This window comes from Mobula birostris, chromosome 10 (assembly GCF_030028105.1).
Source record: "Mobula birostris isolate sMobBir1 chromosome 10, sMobBir1.hap1, whole genome shotgun sequence".
NCBI classification, from domain to species: domain Eukaryota; kingdom Metazoa; phylum Chordata; class Chondrichthyes; order Myliobatiformes; family Myliobatidae; genus Mobula; species Mobula birostris.
The window spans coordinates 3262894-3286167 of record NC_092379.1 but is presented as its reverse complement, the minus strand read 5'-3'; the positions used below and the strand labels follow the sequence as shown (position 1 = coordinate 3286167).

Here is a 23274-nt window from a genome sequence, read left to right as displayed (position 1 = left end):
TAACATTTTCCACCACAAGTAGTTTAACCAAAATGTTACCAAATACTCCACAGGGGTGCTTCACAGCCACAGCAACCGGGATTACTGGTAAATTCTGGCCCCTGGTGCTGTCTATGTGGAGGCTACATGTTCTCTTTGTGACTGTGTGGGTTTCCTCTCAAATCCCAAGGGCATGTTGGTTATTAGATTAATTGGCAATTGTAAATTTCCGATTGTGTAGCTGGTTGGTGGAGAATCAGGGGAGTGTAAATAGGCTTGCAAGAGTGAGGTTACACAAAACAGAGTAAACATGGCTTAATTAGCGTATGTTGAGATGCTGGACTGAAAATTGAGACAAAATAGTTACAGAGTCATAGAATCATATACCATAGAAATGGGTCCTTTGGCGCAACCAGTCCATGCCAACTAAGATGCCCTTCTAAACTAGTCCCAGTTACCCATGGTTGACCCATGTCTGTCTAAACCAGGGGTTCCCAACCTTTTTTTATGCCATGCACCAACACCATTAAGGAAAGGGTCTGTGGACCCCAGGTTGAGAACCCCTGGTCTAAACCTTTCCAATCATGTACCCGTCCAAGCATCTTTACATTTTGTTAATGTGCAATACCTGCCTAAGCCAGTTCCCCTGGCAGCTCATTCCTTAAAGTGACTTAAAACTAAAATTGCTCCTCAGGTTCCTGTGAAATCTTTCCCCTCTCACCTTAAACCTACACCCTCCAGTTCATGACTCCCAAGACAGTGGATATTGGCCCAACCTGTGTTCCTCACAATGTGATACATTTCTATTCTCCTACACGCCAATGAAAACAGTCCCAACCTGCCCAACCTCTCTCCAAAACTCAGTCCCTTGCGACCTGGCAACATCCTCAAATCTTCTTTGCACTCTTCCCAGCTTAATGATATCTTTCCTATAGCAGAATGATCAAAACTGAACACAATATTGAATATGGACTCACATATTCCGTACAACTACAACATAACATCCCAATTTCTGCACTCAGGGCCACGATTAATAAAGCCAGTGTTCAGAATCAAATGCTTCACTTGCAGGTAGTAAACAAAATTCCAAAGTTCTGCTTTGATTAAAATAGTATAAAGCCAAATATTGGTATGACTGTAAATAATATCTTTAACCTGATCAAGGCCAAAAGATGATTAAGATTACTGAAAAAGCAAAGCTTTGGATTTAGAGTATAGTATGCTGCCTCCCACTATACTTTTGTGATGTTTTGCATACCTTTGAGGGTTTAAATCCAGTAATAAGCTTCATTTTAATGAAATAATGTTTCATTTTAATTTCTATACAATGAACACTCGGAAGGAGAAGTTTTCCTGCCACAGCTTCAAGAAAGTGTAAGCAAAATGTGGGATTTTTGACATTAAAAAGTGCATTACTCTGTTGGTGGAAGGTAAATTTTGAATCTTTTGATTGCTTCATCAATCATTATCACATCAATTTATCTGATGTGCAAGAATTACTATCAAAGTACTTAAGTTTCTCTTGGTTTTAAATTTGATTTGACTTTGGCATGCACTGCACCCAAGTGTTTATGCCGTCAAGTTCATAAAATCAGTTTTGCCTTCCTCAGCAGCTTGAATAAAAACAGGAAACAATCATACTGTCAGCTCAGCACCAGTAAAGGATATTGTGCATGTACAAACAATTTTCTGCTTTAGCGCAAAATCCATTGTAGTAAAATCTGCAGAGCTCTCGCTTTCTTGGTGGTCCCAAATCATGACTGAAATTGCACTGATCCCCCTGTAGAAAGAGGTATACACTGAATACATTGCCACTTTCAAATGTACCTAAACATTTGAAAAATTCCCAATGTAGCAAAGTTTACAATGAAGAAGTATGTCAACTGAGTGCAAATAAAGAAGGAATTGAATATATATTTTTAAAAACTCAAAAGATAAATTAAACTGTGAAATTCCAGAATTTGCAGTAAAAAGAGTAATATTTAAACAGATGCATTTCAATCTTCACTGCACAACAAAGATGGGCAAAACTACTCATCATTATACTTGAAATTTTAGAACAATTTTGTATGCAGTGTCAATAGTTTGAATTACTTAATTTGTTTGTTTCAGTTTGGAAAAGTTTTTTTCCCCATTTATCATCATTATTTGGCAATACAAGCTATGTTTCTGCTATTAGAAAACACTTCAGGCTAATTAATCAACTTTTGGTTTACATGATGACAGAGTAACAGTGCACATTCGGAGTCATCTGAAGCCACCTGTATTTTCACAATTCCATATTTTATTTCTAGACCGAGTTCTAATCTGTACTTACAATCAACCATCATTGGTCCAAAACTCTGTCCATCATATTCTCATAATCTGGAAAAACATATTTTTGAAGCATATGCAAAGCTGACATTATATTTGTCAGGCAAATATAAAATTTGGAACACCTAAGTAAGTTTTCTGGGTTCTATTGTGGTTAAAACTAAAAGTTGAAACCATAGTGGTCTTGTACTCAAGATGAGAATTGAGAATTTTAGATTTTGGAATGGTTGTTGAATAATTCAGAGGAAACTGAGACAGTCATTATTTGCATTTTATCTCATTTAAAACTTCCTGAGTGTTACAAGCCACATGTACATACAGAGCAGCATCAGATGCTATTCATGCTCAAGTACATGTGAAAGCCAAACCTTTACAATTGAACTAATTGAACATAAATTTCATACACTTGAACAAGCATCCAAAGAGTACAAGAGCTACCATTTGAAATTAAAACCACCAGTTAAAGTATAAGTGAGCTATAATGGAACTCAAGCTGGGAGCAAATGTAATTACAACTAATGTTTCTGCTTGAATCTTTTTGTCAATATCTCCACATTCAGATTTTTTTTAAACCTTAACTGAATTACCAACTTGTTTCAAAATAAAAGTTGATTCATATTTCCATTTCTTCTCTATCTTGTATGGACAAAGTAAAAATACTATGATCTGGACATGTATTGTTGGAGAATATTTGCACTTCAAGTTACTGTACAACCATAACTTCTGTGTAAAAACACAGATGTGACTTTGCCATGAACCTCATTACCTAGTTTCTTAAAATATGCATAATTGCTTCAATGGGAACAATCCTGGCACCACTGCCCATGGCATTAATCATCATCTTGCATCTTCAATGCATCATTCAAAGAACAAGGAACTAAGGGCCAAAAAAGCTGACAGAGAAGGGGAGATGAGGCAAATTATTTGGGTCGATCAGTGATGATTGTGTTGAATGGCAGGGCAGGCTTAGTGATCCTGCTCCTAATTTCTTATGAACCGGTGCCTTTGGTAACGATGTGGTCGAAACTGGAACAAGAGTATCACTAAGAAAACATACCAGACAAAAAAAATATGAACAATGTGTTATCAAATATGGTCAAAAAGTGACATTAGGCAAATGTTAAGAATTGGATTTGCATTCAATATTCATTACTTGAGGAAGACCTATGGATGTTAGTGTTTAATAAAAGGAAGAAATACTGAAGATCAAGTCAGGTGCATGTCCTAATAAGTCATATTGGCAAAACAGAATCATGGAACTTAACAACCTGTAGCCTTACCCACAGAGGAATAGTACAAATCAAAAATATTTTATGCAAAACAAAATGTTGTCCAGGTGAATTAGTTAAAATAATGAACTGTTTCCAAGAAAATGAATGAAAATTAATAAAATAAATCAAACTACTTCCTTAGAAAACATTTACTCAGTCTAGTTTCTAATAGAGAATTAACTGAATATCAGTAACTACAATACATTGACATAGCGATCCAAAAGTACCAATTTCTCACCTTTGAACATCTACCCTCCACAAAGAACTTGCAAAGAACTTTTCCTTTCTTCTCTGCACATGGCTGATGCCCGTGATCATGCATGCTCCTCATACGCATTCCATCATCAAGGTTCTAGAAAGACATAACAAAAACTGTCTGTCATGGAGTAAAGGAGGTAAATATGTTCAATAGCCTAAAACAGCATGTTTAAATCAAAATTAAGCAAGCATATGCAGTATGCAAATTTAATGAACTACAAAACTTATTTAAAAAACTGCAGTTTTTATGATTAGATGAAGAATTGCTGTAGAACAAAGGGATCTGGGAATACAGATCCATCATTTATTGAAAGCAGCATAACAGGTAGACAGGGTCGTAAAGAAAGCTTTTGGCACATTGGCCTTAATAAATCAAACTATTAAGTACAGGAGTAGGGATGTTATGTTGAAGCTGTATAAAACATTGGTGAGGCTGAATTTGGAGTACTGTGTGGAGTTCTGGTCATCTACCTACAGGAAAGATGAAAATAAGGTTGAAAAAGTAAAGAGGAAATTTACAAGTATGTTGCCAGGACTGGAGGACCTGTGTTATAAGGAAAGATTGAAGAGGTTAGACTTTTGTTCCTGGAGTGTAGAAAATTGAGAAGAGATTTGATAGAGGTATACAAAATTATCAGAGGTATAGATAGGGTAAATTCAAGCAGGCTTTTGCAACAGAGTTTGGGTGAGACTACAACTAGAGGCCATGGGTTAAGGGTGAAAGGTGAAATGTTTAAGGGTATCATGGGGGAAACTTTCTTCACCCAGAGGGTAGTGAGAGTGTGGAATGAGCACCCAGCACAAATGCTGGATGTGATTCTGAATTCAATGTTTAAGAGAAGTTTGAATAAGTAAATGGATGGTAGCAGTATGGAGGACTATGGTTTAGGTGCAGGTCAAAAGCACTAGGCAGTGTAAGTGGTTCAGCATAGACTAGATAGGCAAAGGGCCTGTTTCTGTGCTGTAGTTTTCTTTTTTTTGTAATTTATTTTTTATTGAAGTTCATTATCAAACATTTCCATGTGTTTCAGATACCATACATATATATCATATAATCATATTTGTCACAAATCTCCACATAATATTTATCTGAGGTATACACTTATAGAAAGGAGAAGAAAGAAAGAACAATCAAAAGAAGAAAACTATGTACAAAGTAGGGAGTGATTTTTGTTTACAACATATTCATTGACTTGTGAGAATAAAATCAGGCCTATGAGGGGTAACGTAGTTAAACCATTTTTCCCAGTATGAATCAAATTGTTCCAACTTATAATTAACAGATGCTGTTATCTTCTCCATTTTGTAAATGTCCATTGTAATTTCCATCCATACATTTAAAGTTGGGTTCTCCTGTGATAACCATTTCCTGGTAAGGGCCTTTTTACCAGCCACCAGCAATATATTCATTAAATATTTATCTCTTTTCAACCATTCTTGAGGTATATACCCAAAATATATGGTCTTACTTTCTAAGGGTATTTCACATTTAAAGATGTCTTGTAGGGCATTGTGTATCCCACTCCAATAGTCTTTGATAACGAGGCATTCCCAGAAAATATGATAATGGTTTGCATTTTGATTTCCACAATTTCTGCAGCAAACAGGGAGGTTACTATCATAATGGGATTTCTGAAAGGGTGTAATAAAATATCTTATCAAGTTTTTCCACCCAAACACCCTCCATTTCTGTGAACTGGTACACTTCCATTGATACCTCCATATTATTGTCCATTCTTCCTCAGATATCATTATCCCTCCTTCCTTCTCCCATTTTGTTTTAATGTATGAAGTCGAATGTGTTTTAAGATTTGACAAACCCTTATACACACTTGAAATTATTCTACTACCATTGTCTGAATTATATGCTTTTCTAAATAGCTCTATCAAATATGTACTTGCCTTGGTTACATTTTTAACCATCCTATTAACATACTGTCGCACTGTAAGTATCAATAAAAATCTTGTTTCTCTAATAAGTGTTTCTCTTTGAGCATTTCAAAACTGAACAGTGTTCCTTCTTTCATTATATTGCATATAGCTGTTATTCCTTTAGCTGTCCAGTCCTTAAATCAAGCATCCAGTTTGTTTGGCGTAAAATCCGAGTCATATGCACAGCATTTAAGAATTGCAATGTCTCTCTCTAGTTTATATTCTTTTATAATAGCTTTCCATATTTTAAGAGACCATTTCACCCATGGGTTATCGATAGTATTTATGTAACTTTGTAGGTTGCTATCAGCCAAAACTGCCTGTATGGGGATGGAAAGTATCCTCTCCTCAATGTTTTCCATTGAGCGTCATATGATGGGTTGCATCAGCATATCACAGCTCTCAACTGTGCTGCAAAATAGTAATCTCGAAGAGACTGTGCTGTAGTTTTCTATGACTCTAATTACAGAATGTTTGGAGAGGAGAAACAAGTTCTTTAGACGAGTTAATATCTCATGCTCAGTCTATAGGAAATGTTTGGCAAGAATGCATAGATATAAATCCACCACTGTGTTACATATGTCAGCCTCAGCTCAGATGGTAACAATGAATCCAAATTCTATTCTGCAGGCCTGAACATAAAAATCCACGCTGTCCCTTCGGTGTAATAGTGTGGAAGTTCTGCACTGTTAAAAGTGTCCATATTTCTGAGGAAATTTTAATTGTCTTGGCCACATTTTTCTGAAATTCTATAGGACAATTTTGAAGAAAAGCAGGGAAGCTTTCCGTGATGTCCTAATATTTAATGAGCAAAATTAAAACAGATGACAATCTCATTACCAACGGTCTTCTAGCGCAAACTGGCTACTGTAAAATGACACACAGAGTAAAACAATAGTCTACTCAATCGATTAGGGGTATTGATGGGAGGGAATGAAATGCTTCTATGGATAATGCAAAGGAAAAGACAGTAGATTCCAGCCAATTGGGTCATCGGTCCACTTAGAGAAGCCATTTATTTGGGCCAACTCTTAAATCAAGAAAATAACCGGGATTTCCTTTGTTTATTTGGGACATTACGCTGCTTAATTGGGGCAGGAGACACGCCGAACAGTTTCTACCTAACCTCAGTCAAATGCATTTGCGTAGCTGTTAGACACTACTTATGCTTAGAGTGAAGTTTTTAAATAGCATCAGTGGCATGTGTTCATGTTCAAAAACCAGTCACTGATAGTTGATGAGAAATAATCAGTAAGTTCTATCTAGATGGAATCCACTTACACTTTAATAGGTCGTATTCATGCCGTGAAAATTATTATTTTACTGAGATTTTTATATATTTTTCAAAATATACCTATCTCTTCAACTAAAAATTTTTTTGATCAAATTGATTCTATTATGTTGTCCTTTATTTGGAATAATAAAAAACCAAGAATTAATAAGTATCATTTACAAAAATCTAAAAAAGATAGTGGACTTGCACTACCTAATTTAAGATTGTATTATTGAGCTGTTAATATTCGACAATTATGTTTTTGGTTATATTGGCAAAAAACCAGCTTGGATTGATTTGGAATTAAAAGCTATCAAACAGTTTCATTTAACCTTATTATTAGGAGCTCCATTACCTTTACAACTTGCTAAAATTCTAAATTTAAATCTCTACCCTGTTATTAAACAGTCCTTACAGATTTGGCTTCAGTTTCGCAACTCTTTTAATTTTAAACAATTTAAATTGTCTAGTTCTTTATATTGAAATTTTCTACTTAAACCATCAATAACCGATCCCATTTTTCTCTTATGGAGAAATAAGGGGATCTATTCTTTTGCAGATTTATTTTGTGATGGTCAATTGATGACTTTTGAAGTTAATTAGCAAATATTCTCTCTCAGACACACTTCCTGCAATATTTTCAGGTTAGACATTTTTTTACAAAAATATTTATCTACGTTTCCATATATGCAAGAATCTGATTTGTTGGATACTATTTTGAATATGAATCCTTTAGTGAGAGGTTCCATTGGTAGAATTTCTAATTTACTTTTACTACAAAAAGATAACCTCTCACTAAAGATTAAACAAGATTGGGAGAGAACATAATATGACCTTTGTTAATGAAGATTGGTTGCGAGTTTTGAAAATGGTCAATTCTTCTTCGATATGTGCCAATCACTGTTTAATTCAATTTAAAATTATTCACCGTTATTACTTAACAAAGGAGAGACTATCCAAAATATTCCCTGACATAGACAACTATTGTGATAGGTGTAAAACTGAAGTAGCCATTTTGTCACATATGTTCTGGTCATATTCTTCATTAAAATCTTCTAAAGCTCTGGAAATTAATTTACAACCTAATACATTGATTGTTCTATTTGGAATAGTTCCGCATCATATTCAGGGTATTTCATCTTCAGACCAACATGTAATTGCATTTGTCACATTGTTGGCAAGAAGGGCTATTTTATTGAAATGGAAAGATACCTCTGTCCCTACACTAATTCAATGGTTTTCTCAAGTAATATTATGTCTCAGCTTGGAAAAAATTAGTAGAACTTTTGATCCTCGATTCAATTTTGAGAGAAGATGGGGCTCTTTTGTCAAATATTATCATTTAATTTGCATTAATTTATATAACCATATAACAATTACAGCACGGAAACAGGCCATCTTGGCCCTTCTAGTCCGTGCCAAACTCTTAATCTCATCTAGTCCCACGGACCTGCACTCAGCCCATAACCCTTCATTCCTTTCCTGTCCTATATAGCTGTCCAATTTAATTTTAAACGACAACATTGAACCTGCCTCAACCACTTCTGCTGGAAGCTCATTCCACACAGCTACCATTCTCTGAGTAAAGAAGTTCCCCCTCATGTTATTCCTAAACTTTTGCCCTTTAACTCTCAACTCATGTCCTCTTGTTTGAATCTCCCCCACTCTCAATGGAAAAATCCTATCCACGTCAACTCTATCTATCCCCCTCATAATTTTAAATACCTCTATCAAGTCCCCCCCAACCTTCTACGTTCCAAAGAATAAAGACCCAACTTGTTCAACCTTTCTCTGTAACTTAGGTGATGAAACCCAGGTAACATTCTAGTAAATTGTCTCTGTACTCTCTCTATTTTGTTGACATTTTTCCTGTAATTCGGTGACCAAAACTGTACACAATACTCCAAATTTGGCCTCACCAATGCCTTGTACAATTTCAACATTACATCCCAACTCCTATATTCAATGCTCTGATTTATAAAGGCCAAGCATACCAAAAGCTTTCTTCACCACCCTATCCACATGAGATTCCACCTTCAGGGAACTATGCACCATTATTCCTAGATCCCTCTGTTCTACAGCATTCTTTAATGCCCTACTATTTACCATGTATGTCCTATTTTGATTAGTCCTACCAAAATGTAGCACCTCACATTTATCAGCATTAAACTCCATCTGTCATCTTTCAGCCCACTCTTCTAACTGGCCTAAATCTCTCTGCAAGCTTTGAAAACCTACTTCATTATCCACAACTCCACCTATCTTAGTATCATCTCATATTATATGGTTTCCTTCCAATCTTATTTTATATAAATGTGAATTGGCGGTTGATAATTTTTCATATATATATATATACACACACACACATATATATATACACATATACACACACACATACATATACACATATATATATAGATGATTGTGAAACGCATTGTTCTGGGAGTTGGTTCCTAATGGTTTTTTTCCTCTTTTTTCTTTTTCTTTCTCTTGTAGTTAGTGATTTTTTTCTTTTAGTTAGTTGGCGTTCTCTTTTTTTCCTTCTTTTCTTTAAAAAAAAAGAAAAAAACCAGTAAGACAATTCAGAATTGTTTTGCACACTGCGGTTTCAAGCCATTTAGGCTTGGAGATGCCAGAAACAGCTGGGAGTGAAGTGAAATGATTTCACTCTTTCAACAAGTTAGAAACTACGAAGATCTGAAAGGTAATGACACATCATCTTGAGTGTTACAATGAAAGTTAAGATTTGGGGAATGCTATCGTTGAAAGGATTGTATGAAGGCAATTCATTATCTGCACTACATTCTGTGTTGATTATGTTTATTTACAGTCAATCAAAAGAACATGGCAGTGTACACTGGATGAATTCCTCCAAAAATAACTATTAGGAAATTACACAGTTTTATAGTACAAATTAGAAATAGTGCTCTAATTTGTTCTTTTTTATTTAAAATACATAATTTGTTACTCAGTTTGTCTATTTTGTGACTTTCTAAGTATTTCCATGAAACTTCGGCTAATTGGGGCAGCCACTGAATTGGACCAAAACGTGATGTGTTCCAATTAACTGGAATTCACTGTACATAATACATTAGAACATTCAAAAGGCATGAATCAAGTTGCAGAATACTTACTTTCTTGTTCATTGTTTTGTACAATATGGAACACAGGAACTATGATGTCTCTAGAGTCAGGTGTAATATCACTGGCATCTGTGTGTCAGCTAAGATGACAATTTAAACTAATCCCATTTGCCTGCACATCATCTAGACCCCTATTCATGTAGCTGTCTAAATGCCTCCTTATGTGTTGCTGTCATCTCTGTTTCTGACACCTCGCCTGACAGCACATTCCCCAGCACCTACCGCTCTCTGTGGAAAAATAAAACTCACTAATCTTCATTAAACTTTCTCTCTTTCACCTTAAATCTTTGTCCTATAGTATTTCATATTTCCATGCAGGAGGAAAGATTCTAACTAGCTACCCTATCTCCACTTCTTATCATTTTATATACTTAGAAGATTAGCAAGCCAGAGAAAACAATCCAAGTTTGTCCATCCTCTTCTTATAACTAATACTCTGAAATTCAGGCAATATCCTGGTAATCTCTTCTGCATACCCTCCACATCCAGCAACCATAACGGCACATAATACTCCAAATGTGACCTATCCAAAGTCTTATACAGCTGTAACATGACCTGCCAAATTTTATACTCAGTGCCCTGACTGATGAAGGCAAATATGTGGTACACCTTCATTAACACTCTAACTTCTTGTACTGCCACTTTCACAAACCTACGTACTTGCACCCCGAGGTCCCTCTGTACACCAATATTCCAAGGGGTCCGGCTATTTATTGCAGTTTCATCTTATATTTCACTTTCCAATATGCAACACTTCATACTTGTCCACATTAAATTCTCTCTGCAGTTTCTCCGTCTGTATTTTCAACTGATCTATATACTACTGGATCCTTTGACAAACCTTTCTCACTACACACAGCTCTGCCAAATGTTGTGTTGTTTGCTCATCTACATTTTCATCCAAATTATTTATATAAATCACAAACAAAAGTTTGTCAGCGCTGATCCCAGCAGACCACCACTGATTACCGACCCTCAGTCAGAAAAACACCATCTGTGTGGTCAAGTCAACACTGGATCCGATCTACCAAGTCTCCACATCCTCCACAGTAAGTATTCACTCTATATTTTATACTTTGTTGTCGACAAACAATTGATACTAGAACATACAATCATCACAGCGATATTTGATTCTGCGCTTCCCGCTCCCTGAATTACAAATCGATAGTAAATACAAATAATAATAATAATACAAATAATACAAATCTGCCTTAATCTTATGCAGTAGCCTGGCATGAGGGACCTCGTTAAATATTTTACTAAGGTCCATGTAGACCAGCGGTCCCCAACCACCGGGCCATAAGGCATGTCCTACCGGGCCGTGACGAAACGATATGATTTGGCGATATGAGTCAGCTGCACCTTTCCTCATTCCCTGGCACGCCCACTGTTGAGCTTGAACGCATGCGAGGTCATTACCCGCGCGTCATCCATGTCAGCCTGGGAAGGAGATCAACTCCTCGAGCTTGCAAATGACGGTGGGCTGAAAAGTATGTTTGACATAACATCTCTGCCAGCATTCCAGATCAAAGTCAAGGCTAAATATCCTGACATAGCCACGAAAGCACTGAAAACGTTGCTTCCACTTCCAGCATATCTCTGCAATGAATGCAACGAAAACTAAATTGCTGAATAGACTGGACATAAGGAACCCCATTTGAGTATCGCTGTCTCCCATCATCCCGCCATAGGACCGTCTTGTTGCAGGGAAACAAGCCCAGGGCTCCCACTGATTCAGCAATATTGGTGTGTTGCAATGATTTTATATGTTCATACGGGGAAATTATGTGTTGTGTGTTTAATATCCAAACGTTGCTTAAAATGTTATGATGCTATTGACTTATAAGTGACTTATATAACCATATAACAATTACAGCATAGAAACAGGCCATCTCTGCCCTTCTAGTCCATGCTGAACGCGACTCTCACCTAGTCCCACCGACCTGCACTCAGCCCATAACACTCCGTTCCTTTCCTGTCCATATACCTATCCAGTTTTTCTTTAAATGATAATATCGAACCTGCCTCTACCACTTCTACTGGAAGTTTGTTCAACACTTACTTCAAGCTCCCCTGTCCTCCCTGATAATTGACTTATCGCTATATTCATGGGAGGAAAATATGCGCTGTGTGTTTAATATTAAATTCGTTTGATAAACCCTTTTAGAAACGAAATTGAGTGTATTAGCTACTTATCACCGATATTCCAGTCGTCATTAACAACACCTCCCCCCCCGCCGAACAGAATCACCGAAAACGATTTGTAGAAAAAAATCGTCACGTACACGAATGCGCACTGGTGCCTGCACAAGGCTTCATGGTCATTATAGTCTTTCTCAGAGGAAACAACGTATGTGAGTGCTACTCCTGTCCATTGGCAACCCTACCCTCCGTGCCCCCCCCCACCCCGGTCCCCGGTCAGCCGGTCCGCAAGAATATTGTCAATATTAAACTGGCCCGCAGTTCAAAAAAGCTTGGGGACCCCTGATGTAGACAACACTCATTGTCCTATCCTCATCAACGACCTTCATCAGCTCCTCAAAAAAAAACTCAAATTTTAAGACATGACCTCTATCACACACAGCCATCTTGACTAACCCCGATAAATCCATGCATACCTTAACTCAAATAATCTTCTCCAATGATTTCTCTACCACTGATATGACTTGCTTACTCAACCTGGAATGACTTAGTAGCTGCTATTAGATATATTCCAGACAAAGAGGTGCCTCCTCGAGTGATCCAGCTGGGACAACATAGTGCATCCTGAATGAGGATTTGAGACAACCAAGTGCAAGGACGATGATGAGATAGTAGAGAGGTGGTGGCAGAGTTGGCAGGTGGTGTTGCTGGATTACTGGAAGTTCAACTCAAGTCACGTCAAATTTATTGTCATTTAACTATATATATGTATACTGCCAAATGAGACAACATTTCTTCAGACCAGGATATGAAGCACAGTAGTACACATAACACACATATAACAGGCAATAATTCAGGACAGTAAGAATTAAATCTACAGAATAATTACACCCAGATAAACAAAGTAAAATGCATGAATTAAATATCGTAGGGTAGAGTACAAATTACCTAGAGACACTTTGAATGTGATGCAGCAGGGAGTTCAGAAGCCTAATGGCCTGAGGGAAGCTGTTTCCCATCCTGATCATTATTGTCTTTATACATAAGAGTCTCCTGTCTGATGGTAGAAAGTCACAGAGGTACTTGATGGATTGGTGGGATCCCTGATAAAACTAAGGGCCTTGCAAATGCAGTGCTCCTGATAAATGTCTCCAATGGATGTCAGGCAGATCCTTTTGATCCTCTCATCCATTCTCACAGTCTTTGTAGGGACTTTTGGTGCAATGCTCTTCTGCTCCCATACTAGACTGAGATACAGCTTGTCAGGACGCTCTCAATGGTGCTCCTGTAAAATTCTGTTAAGATGGTGGGGGGGGGGGGGGGGAGCATTGCTTGCCTCAGTCTCCTCAGGAGGTGAAGGCGCTGCTGTGCTCTCAATTCAGGAGAGGTGATATTGAGGAACCACGTGAGGTCATTCATGATGTGAACTCCCAGGAACTTGGTGCACTTAACTCTCTACGGAGGAGCCAGGTTTGCACAGAGGAGGAATGGTTCATCTGAATCTTCCAACATCCATAATCATTTCCTTGGTCTTTTCCACATTCAGACTGAGGTTGATTACACTTTATTTAATAAAAACACTTTTGGAAGTACACTCAGAAATGAACCAAGCAGCAAATGGCAAACCTACCTTAAAAGTATACCCAGTATACTTTATGTGCAATCTTTCTTCAAGGGTTTTTCTTTAAATAACATACTTTGGTAGATTTTAACTATATTTACTCATACAACTCTGTAATAGCATTTAGCTCTTTGAGGATAGCTACTCACAGTCATTGTCAACACCAACCAATGACTGCATTTTCACACCAATCTTACAAACATCCAGTTCTATCCTCATCACAAAATTACCATCTACCCTCTAGATTCTACTACATATTCCCTTCTCTTACAAAAGACATCTCAAACATTAATAGACAATAGATAATAGGTGCAGGAGTAGGCCATTCGGCCCTTCGAGCCAGCACCACCATTCACTGTGATCATGGCTGATCCTCCACTATCAGTATCCAGTTCCTGCCTTATCCCCATAACCTTTCATTCCACTATCTTTAACAGCTCTATCCATCTCTTTTTTGAAAGCATCCAGAGACTTGGCCTCCACAGCCTCTGGGGCAGAGCATTCCATATATCCACCACTCTCTGGGTGAAGAAGTTTTTCCTCAACGGCCTTCCCCTAATTCTTAAACTGTGACCTCTGGTTCTGGACTCACCCATAAGCGGGAACATGCTTTCTGCCTGCAGCATGTCCAATCCCCTAATAATCTTATATGTTTCAATAAGATCCCCTCTCAGCCTTCTAAATTCCAGAGTATACAAGCCCAGTCGCTCCAATCTTTCGACATATGACAGTCCTGCCATCCCGGGAATTAACCTTGTGAACCTACGCTGCACTCCCTCAATAGCAAGAATGCCCTTCCTCAAATTTGGAGACCAAAACTGCACACAGTTCTCCAGGTATGGTCTCACCAGGACCCTGTACAGCTGCAGAAGGACCTCTTTGCTCTTATACTCAATTCCCCTTGTTATGAAGGCCAGTATGCCATTAGCTTTCTTCACTGCCTGCTGTACTTGCATGCTTGCTTTCAGTGACTGATGTACAAGAACACCTAGATCTCGTTGTGCTTCCCCTTTTCCTAACTTGACTCCATTTAGATAATAATCTGCCTTCCCGTTCTTACCACCAAACTGGATAACCTCACATTTATCCACATTAAACTGCATCTGCCCACTCACCCAGCCTGTCCAAGTCACCCTGCATTCTCATAACATCCTCCTCACATTTCACACTGCCACCCAGCTTTGTGTCATCTGCAAATTTGCTAATGTTACTTTTAATTCCCTCATCTAAATCATTAATATATATTGTAAACAGCTGCCGTCCCACCACTGAACCCTGCGGTACCCCACTGGTCACCGCCTGCCATTCCGAAAGGGACCCGTTAATCGCTACTCTTTGTTTTCTGTCAGCCAGCCAATTTTCAATCCATGTCAGTCCTCTGCCCCCAATACCATGTGCCCTAATTTTGCCCACTAATCTCCTATGTGGGACTTTATCAAAGGCTTTCTGAAAGTCCAGATACACTACATCCACTGGCTCTCCCTTCTCCATTTTCATAGTTACATCCTCAAAAAATTCCAGAAGATTAGTCAAGCACGATTTCCCCTTCGTAAATCCATGCTGACTTGGACCAATCCTGTTACTACTATCCAGATGTGTCGTAATTTCATCTTTTATAGCTGACTCCAGCATCTTTCCCACCACCGACGTCAGGCTAACTGGTCTATAATATCTTAATAAACAGAAAAAGTGTTTTAAAAAGTTACCGGCATATCTTCGTCATAAAGGTCATGTTCACAATCGTCTGGAGGGTCCATCATGTGTTCTGGCGGTCCATGTCCTGGTGGACCGTGCATTGGCCCAGGTCCATGACAAGGAGGGCCATACCCTGGTCCAGGCCCGTGACTTGGGCCAGGTCCATGTCCTGACCCCTGACCATGTCCTGGAGGCCCTTGCCCTGGCCCAGAACTATGACCTGGAGGGGGCCCATGTCCTGAAGGTCCATGGCTAGGAGGGGGCCCATGACACGGAGGTCCATGGCCTGCTTGTCCATGTCCATGGCTAGGGGGCCCATGTCCTGGTCCTGCTCCTTGCCCTGATGGCCCATGTGCAGACCCAGGTCCATGTTCTGGAGGTCCATGTTCTGGAGGTCCATGCCCTGTCCCTGGCCCATGGCTCTGACCATGAACTCCTCCTCTGCCTCCTCTTACACCCCGTCCACGGGACCTTCCTCGGCCTCCTCTGCCTCGGATACCGCGACCTCTCCCACCACCTCGCATAGGACCTACAGATGAAAACAGGAGAGATGAAAAAAAGGTTAATTAGAATATTCAATGAGAATTTAACTTCTAAGGTAAAGACATGTTCGGCACAGCTTTGTGGCCCAAAGCGCCTGTATTGTTCTGTAATTTTTCTATGTTTCTATGTTTCTGTCAGGATAGCTATGCATTTATCAGAATGAAATAGAAATAAATCACCAACTGGTTAGCAGCTGGCCTGAAGAGGTCAATAAAATCTAGAAAATTATGTATAATCTTTATCCATGACTCTCTAATGAGAATTTCAGTGTTGGGAATAGACTATTCTATATTGTAAAGCTCTATTTGTATATTGTTTAGAGTTTTCCTTCTCCTATGAAGAAGAAAAACTCTGATCTAAACCTCTGCTGCCTTGCAGCTATACCCACTTAATGGGGAAGGCTTCAGAGGTAAACCCTGAGTCCCTAAGGCAGTCCTATGTTGAGTTCAACGCTGACTGGCAACTCCTGCGACGCCAGTGGTGCCAAACTGTATTGGTCTCTGCCATTCCTTTGAATTCATCAGCCGCTTGGAGAGGGGGAGCCTCTTACATGGGCAACAGCTTACCCTCCATATCATACTGCCCTCGTTTGTGGATCATGTAGACAGCTGGGACTCAGCATCCATGGCCAACCCCAAATAGATCTGACAATAAAATTGAACTTGCACTATTGGCATTATTAAGAACTTCCAACCTTCCAGCCCTAAGCCCTAGGAAGCAGAAGCTACACACAGTACAAAATGGAGTTGGAAGACCGAGTTTGATCCCTGGCTCCAGATACACTCTCTGACCCAGGTTTTGTTGACTGAGGCCCACTGACAACATTCACAGCTCCATTCCTCTGGCCGCTAATGTACCTAATCTGAATGTACAAAGTCAATCTCGCTGGATGAGGCCCTGCCTGCTGTATGGGCCTCGATCAATATAACTGAGATTTATGGGCAGGACAGAGAAACTCATCCTTGAAACTCCACTAGAAACATTTGACAGTGACAAAGTCACATTACTACCTTTGTTTTCGAGCAAAGCTGTAAGTTTCTTCAGTGCTTCTGAATATCACTTCTGAATAAATTATTAAATCTAACATAAATAATTTAAAACACTTACTGTATTGGTACCTTTCTGCCAGACAACCATACAAGTGGATGGGCTTGCAAATTCTATCCAAACTCGCACAGAATCCAACAAGCAATTTACCAGGCATAAATGAACTGCACAGGGCTTCCACTGTACCAAATCTGAGTTCAGCTGGGAAACTCAACCAGCTAGATCTCATTCTCACAGACATTGCAAAACTTAAAAGTAATTACAAGGATAAACACTGTTCATAAACCCTGAGGAGAACTACTAATAAAACACAGCAACATCCAAGCAAGTTTTTGCTGCTGAAGTTTTTTCTGTATCTTAGTGAATTATCCAGAGAGATATGGCACAAGGCTATGTAAGTGTCTACCAGGACAGGTGGTGGAGGTTTTTGAGAGAGTTCTTAAAGCAAAAAGGCATAAAGATTCATTGCAGAAATTCCAAAACAATTACCATCAATGGTAACACACACGAGAAGATCTGCAGATGCTGGAAATCCGGAGCAACTCACACAAGTTGCTGGAGGAACTCAGCAGGTCAGGCAGCAGCTCTGGAAAAGTGTAAACAGTTGGCTTTTTAGACCAAGGCCCTTCTTCTGGACTGAAGAAGGGTCTCAGCCTAAAATGTTGACTGTTAAGCTCTTTTCTATTGAAGCTACCTAGCCTGCTGAGTTCCTCCAGCATTCTGTGTGGGTTGTTTTGTACCATCAATGGTAAGTCAGATATCTTATTTGGCTACTGATCTGCAAATATCTAAATCAAGGCAAAGGACAATCTTTAACTGGAAAGACTCATAAATCTTGAGAATTGCTGGGCTGTAAAGGTCAGACAGAGCCAGGGCCAAAAACACGGGCATGTCACAACCACCTCAGCATTTCTATATTAAAGAGCAGCGCAAGGAAACGGCTGTTTTTTTGCAGTGATGATCATTATCCAGTGACTCCTGATAGAAATAGATTTCTCAAGAGGATTCAGAATTAATTGATTAATCAAGAATGACCTCATTGATTGACAATAAGGCAGGGGTCCCCAACCTTTTTTGTACCGCGGACCAGTTTAATATTGACAATATTCTTGCAGACCACCGATGGGGGGAGGGGGGTGTTCAAGTTCAACAGTGTGCGACAGGGAATGAGGAACGGTGCAGCTGACTCATATCTTTTCATATCCCCAAATCATATCATTTCCTCACAGCCCGGTAGCATATGCTTTGCGGCCCGGTGGTTGGGGACCACAGGGTATCCCAAAAAAAGTCAACTCTATAGGAGCAGATGGAAAAGAAGACAATAAGATATCCCAAAATGTCAATTCCGTAGGTGCAGATGGAAAAGAACAGAAAATGGACAAACACTGGAGTTCATCATCCTACCAGATATACCTGATGTTCCATGTCCTCGGTGTCCCATAGGCACATGGCTTTGCTGTTGGTGTTGTTGCTGCTGCTGTTGTTGTTGTTGCTGCTGTTGCTGAGAGGCCTCCTTTGCTTTTCTATACTGGCTTAATTCTTTGGCAAAATCATCATATTCTTCTTCTTCCTCATCTGGTACTTCCTCCTCCTCCACCCCCTCATAGTCAATATACTGTTCATCTTCATACTCCTCATACATATTGTAATTCATCTTCTCTGGTTTCATATAGGTCTTCTTTGACAAAGGAGCCCCTGAAGATGAGGGATAAGGTGGCTGGGTTAAATAAACAAAGGACAAGTAATTAATTGAAAGAGTGAAAGAAAATCAGAAAAAATGTTCAATTATCAAAGCATAATGGTATGTGGTTGTTATGTTCACATCCAACCCCACAGTGGGAGTATACAGCAGATTGACAGCAATATCCTGAGCGAAATAGCCTGATCCTGTATAGTTCAGTTCAGTATTGAAGGTAGAGAACCATTTCCCAACAGCAATGATGTTAATATTGGTAAGGGGTTAAGCACTGTTGAACACAACATAACATTTACAATAGTATATTTAATGCTTCCAGCCAACACACTATGAAAATGTGAGATACCACTCTTTCAATTTTGACTTTTCTTTTAATAATCCTATAAAAGAGATGCATCTTCAGGTTTGTTTTTTTTGCTTTTTGCTTGAATTCTACTCAACCTGTGCTCCTCTACTGTCTACAGCAGGCAATCGTAACCTTTTATAGGCCATGGACCCCTCTGACAGTCCGGTAGAGTCTACGGACCCCTTCTCGGAATCATGCATATAAATACATAAAATAAAGAACATAGGATTACAAAGAATCCAATTATGTTTAAATAGTTATCAAAATGTTTGAAAAAATGAATTTATGATAAGTAAAAAATGTGCTTCTTCATTAATACATTAAATAACAAGTAGTGATGAATGATCAAAGGATATTTTAAGATGTTTGTAACTACTGTAATATGATATGAAAATATCTGTGCTTTCCATTGGTGACAAAGTCACAGGAACTGCTAATACTACTGCAGTTTGTTGCCTACATTTAAAATTGGAGGAAAGGCTAAATTTCAGTTAGAGGTTAGTGAAAATAAAGATATGAATATTTTTCCTTCCAAGTTCACAGACCCCTGAGGGGTCCAAGGATCCCAGGTTAAGACCCCCTGGTCTAGAGGCTACCTGGCATCCCATAAGGTTTTCCTTCCTTTCATTTTCAGGATCTGACAAGACCATCATTTATTATCCATTCCTAAATGTCACTGAGTTTGTAGCAATGTGCCAACTTCTCTAATTACTGTCATCCTTCTGGTGAAAGTATTCCTACAGTGTTGCTGGGAAAGCAGTTCCAGGATTTAGACCCAGTGATGAAGGACCCACCGTGATATACTAGATAGCGTGCCACTTCGAGCAGGACCTGGAGAGGCAAGCATTCCTCCATGTCTGCTGTCCATTGTCCTTCTTTGGCGGCAGAAGTTGCAGCTTTGTAACGTGTTGCTGCATTAGCCTGGAGTGCATTTTTGTAAACGCTGCTGCTGCTGCACATTAGTGGCAAAGGGAACGGATGTGGAGAGTGGCTGATTGGGTAACAATCAAGGGGGCTGCTTTGCCTTGGATGGTGTGGAGTTTCAGAAATTGTTGGCACTGCACTCATCCAACCAAATTAAAAGTAATCCACGTGGTGAGAAAGCCTCAGAGTATAAGAAGTGGTTCGCTTACTGCATGATACCCCAGCCTCTGACTTGTCCTTGGAGCCACAGGATTTACACAGCTGGTTCCGCTGGGCTTCTGGTCAGCGGTGATCCCCTAAATATTGACAGTGGGGTACTTAATAATGATAATGCCTCTAAATGTTAAGGGTACATTCTTAAACTCTCCCTTGTTGGAGATAATCAGTGTCTGACACTTCTTGTGCTGCAAACGTTACTTATAACTTATTAGTCCATGCTAGAAAAATGTGTAGCTTTCACATGTATAGGCTCCTTCAATTGTGAGGAATTGTGATAAATCAGTTGAAGGCTGCTTCTTGGACACTGTGCTGAGGAACTCCTGCAGAACTGTACTGAGAATGAGATGGATGATCTCTGACAATCACAATCACCTTCCTTTATACTTCAATCATTGAACTGTTTCCCCTTTCATACTCAATTCCAGTTCATATAGGTACCCATACTTCTCTCCAAATAAAATGATTCAACAGCACAACAATTTATTATCTGTCCATACCTGCATATACGGTGGACTGTAATCTCGATATTTCCGGTATCCCTTCTCTCCAGGACTATAGTCAGACTCATCACTATAATCCGAATAATCATCACTGGAAGACACATGTCGCTGAAAAGAGAATTGCAGTTGAAACTTTAAAAAAGCAGCAAAGATAGACACAAACACGAGAAAATCTGCAAATACTAGAAATTCAAGCAACACACACAAAATGCTGGTGGAACGCAGCAGGCCAGGCAGCATCTATAGGAAGAAGTACAGTCAACGTTTCGGGTCGAAACCCTTCGTCAGGACTAACTGAAAGAAGAGACAGTAAGAGATTTGAACGTGGGAGGGGGAGGGGGAGATCTGAAATGATAGGAGAAGACAGGAGGGGGGAGGGAAGAAGCTAAGAGCTGGAAAGTTTATTGGCACAAGGGATACAGAGTTGGAGAAGGGGGAGGATCATGGGACAGGAGGCTTAGGGAGAAAGAAAGGGGGAGGGGAGCCCAGAGGAAGATTGAGAGCAGGCAAGGAGTGATTGTGAGAGGGAGAGAGAGAAAAGAAAAAAAAGGGGGGGATAAAAATAAATGAGAGATGGGGTAAGAAGGGGAGGAGGGGCATTAACGGAAGTTAGAGAAATCAATGTTCGTGCCATCAGGTTGGAGGCTACCCAGACGGAATATAAGGTGTTGTTCCTCCAACCTGAGTGTGGCTTCATCTTGACAGTAGGGGAGGCCGTGGATTGACATATCAGAATGGGAATGGGATGTGGAATTAAAATGTGTGGCCTCTGGGAGATCCTGCTTTCTCTGGCAGACAGAGCGTAGGTGTTCAGTGAAACAGTCTCCCAGTCTGATAGACACAATCAAATTTCTATCCATTACAACACGGTGATCTACCAAATAATTGGTTAACAGAGTTGTTATGGTAACATATTTGTTTACGAGACAGTGACAACATTTTGGAAGTTACCTTTAGACATTGGTCTTGCCATCTCCAGAAATCAGCTTGGTAAACTGCACTCCCTCCACAACAGGAATATCTTACCTCAAAGAAGAGCAAAACTATACACAATACTCCAGGAAAGGATCTCACTAGCTCTGTACAGTTGATCAAGATATCCTTGTTTCTGTGCTCAAATCCTCTTCAACCAATGATAATGTGCCATTTTCCTTCTTGACTGCTTACTTAACCTGAATGGATGGCACAGTAATGCAGATAACAGAGCTGCTTTCTCACAGCGTTACTTACCTGCCTGCGCTGTCTGAGTAGAGTTTCTACATTTTCCTTGTAGTCATCTGCTTTTCATCCCACGTGACAAATACGAAGGGGCTGGTAGGTTAATTTGGTCATTGTAAATTGTACCTTGTGCTGATGGTTGGGAGAATTGATAGGAATGTGTAGAGAATAGATTAGTGGTGGAATAAGATTACCCTGTGAGCTGAGAGGCCAAATGATATCCTTCTCCGCCATAAGGAAAAATATGGAAGTAAGTGTGTTTAAAAGGAACATGAGAAAGATAACCCAGTGAATTTAAAACAAACACAGGAGATAAAATCTCAGAGGATTTAAACAAAGATCTGGGGAATGGTTCAGGATAAGTAAAACAATATGTAATTTCATGATACACTAAAACTTTGTTATCCAATTATTTGGAAATCCCAGTGTTCTCGTGGCTCACTGGCTGCTGTTTCTTGAACTTTCCTTCACAATAAGGCCTCAGTTTCTGCATTCTCTTTAAGACATAAGGCTTTCTGCATTCTCTTTAAGACATACCACACGCCCTTATAACTTTCCAGCTTTTCTCATGCACTCTTTAAACTCAACAGGTTTGCTGGAAAAATTACAATACTACTACATTACAACGTTGTTTTGGAACACTCAAAGCACTATAGCACAGAACCAGGCCCTATGGCCTATCTAATCCATGCGGAACCATTATTCTGAAGGGAGTTGCAAAGACCTGAAGAATTAGTTTAATTGGCTGCTCGAGGGTTCCATCAACTTGGTGGGCCAAACGATTTACTTCCAGCTCAATGACTCCATGATTTTGGGTCTAAAAACAGTTAAGTCTACTGAAAGTTCAAATACATATTTCGTCTGATTCTCCCTTATGTAGTCCAGTAATTGCATCCTCAAATAAAGTCTCAATTTCACTCTCATAAACTTACGCTGATTTGTGCAATCCTGCTATTGCATTCCAGCTATCTTATTAACATATTTTCTCTACTGATGAAGGCTGATGTTAGGCCTTCAGATCTGCAATTCCATGTTTCCTCCCCCCCCCACTTCTCCTTTTAGATGGAGGTATTGAGTAACTGCTCCAGACGCCAAAGAATTTTGGAAGATGGCCACCAACTCATCCACTATTTTCAAAGCCATCCCATTTGTAT

General features: G+C 39.4%; 1 protein-coding gene across 5 annotated transcripts in view; it reads right to left on the bottom strand.

The window, feature by feature from the left end:
* zc3h4 (zinc finger CCCH-type containing 4) overlaps positions 1–23274 on the bottom strand; it is a 47823-nt gene that overhangs the window by 15448 nt on the left and 9101 nt on the right. For 3 of the 5 annotated variants that reach the window (XM_072269814.1, XM_072269815.1, XM_072269818.1), the window contains exons 3-8: positions 20900–21010; positions 20393–20479; positions 18622–18934; positions 15639–16156; positions 3802–3915; positions 1648–1759 (exon numbers count right to left, since the gene is read on the bottom strand). In XM_072269814.1, coding sequence (XP_072125915.1) covers positions 1648–1759; positions 3802–3915; positions 15639–16156; positions 18622–18934; positions 20393–20479; positions 20900–21010 — 1255 coding nt within the window. The remainder of the gene's footprint in view (positions 1–1647; positions 1760–3801; positions 3916–15638; positions 16157–18621; positions 18935–20392; positions 20480–20899; positions 21011–23274) is intronic. The other 2 variants (XM_072269816.1, XM_072269817.1) reach the window with 2 other exon arrangements.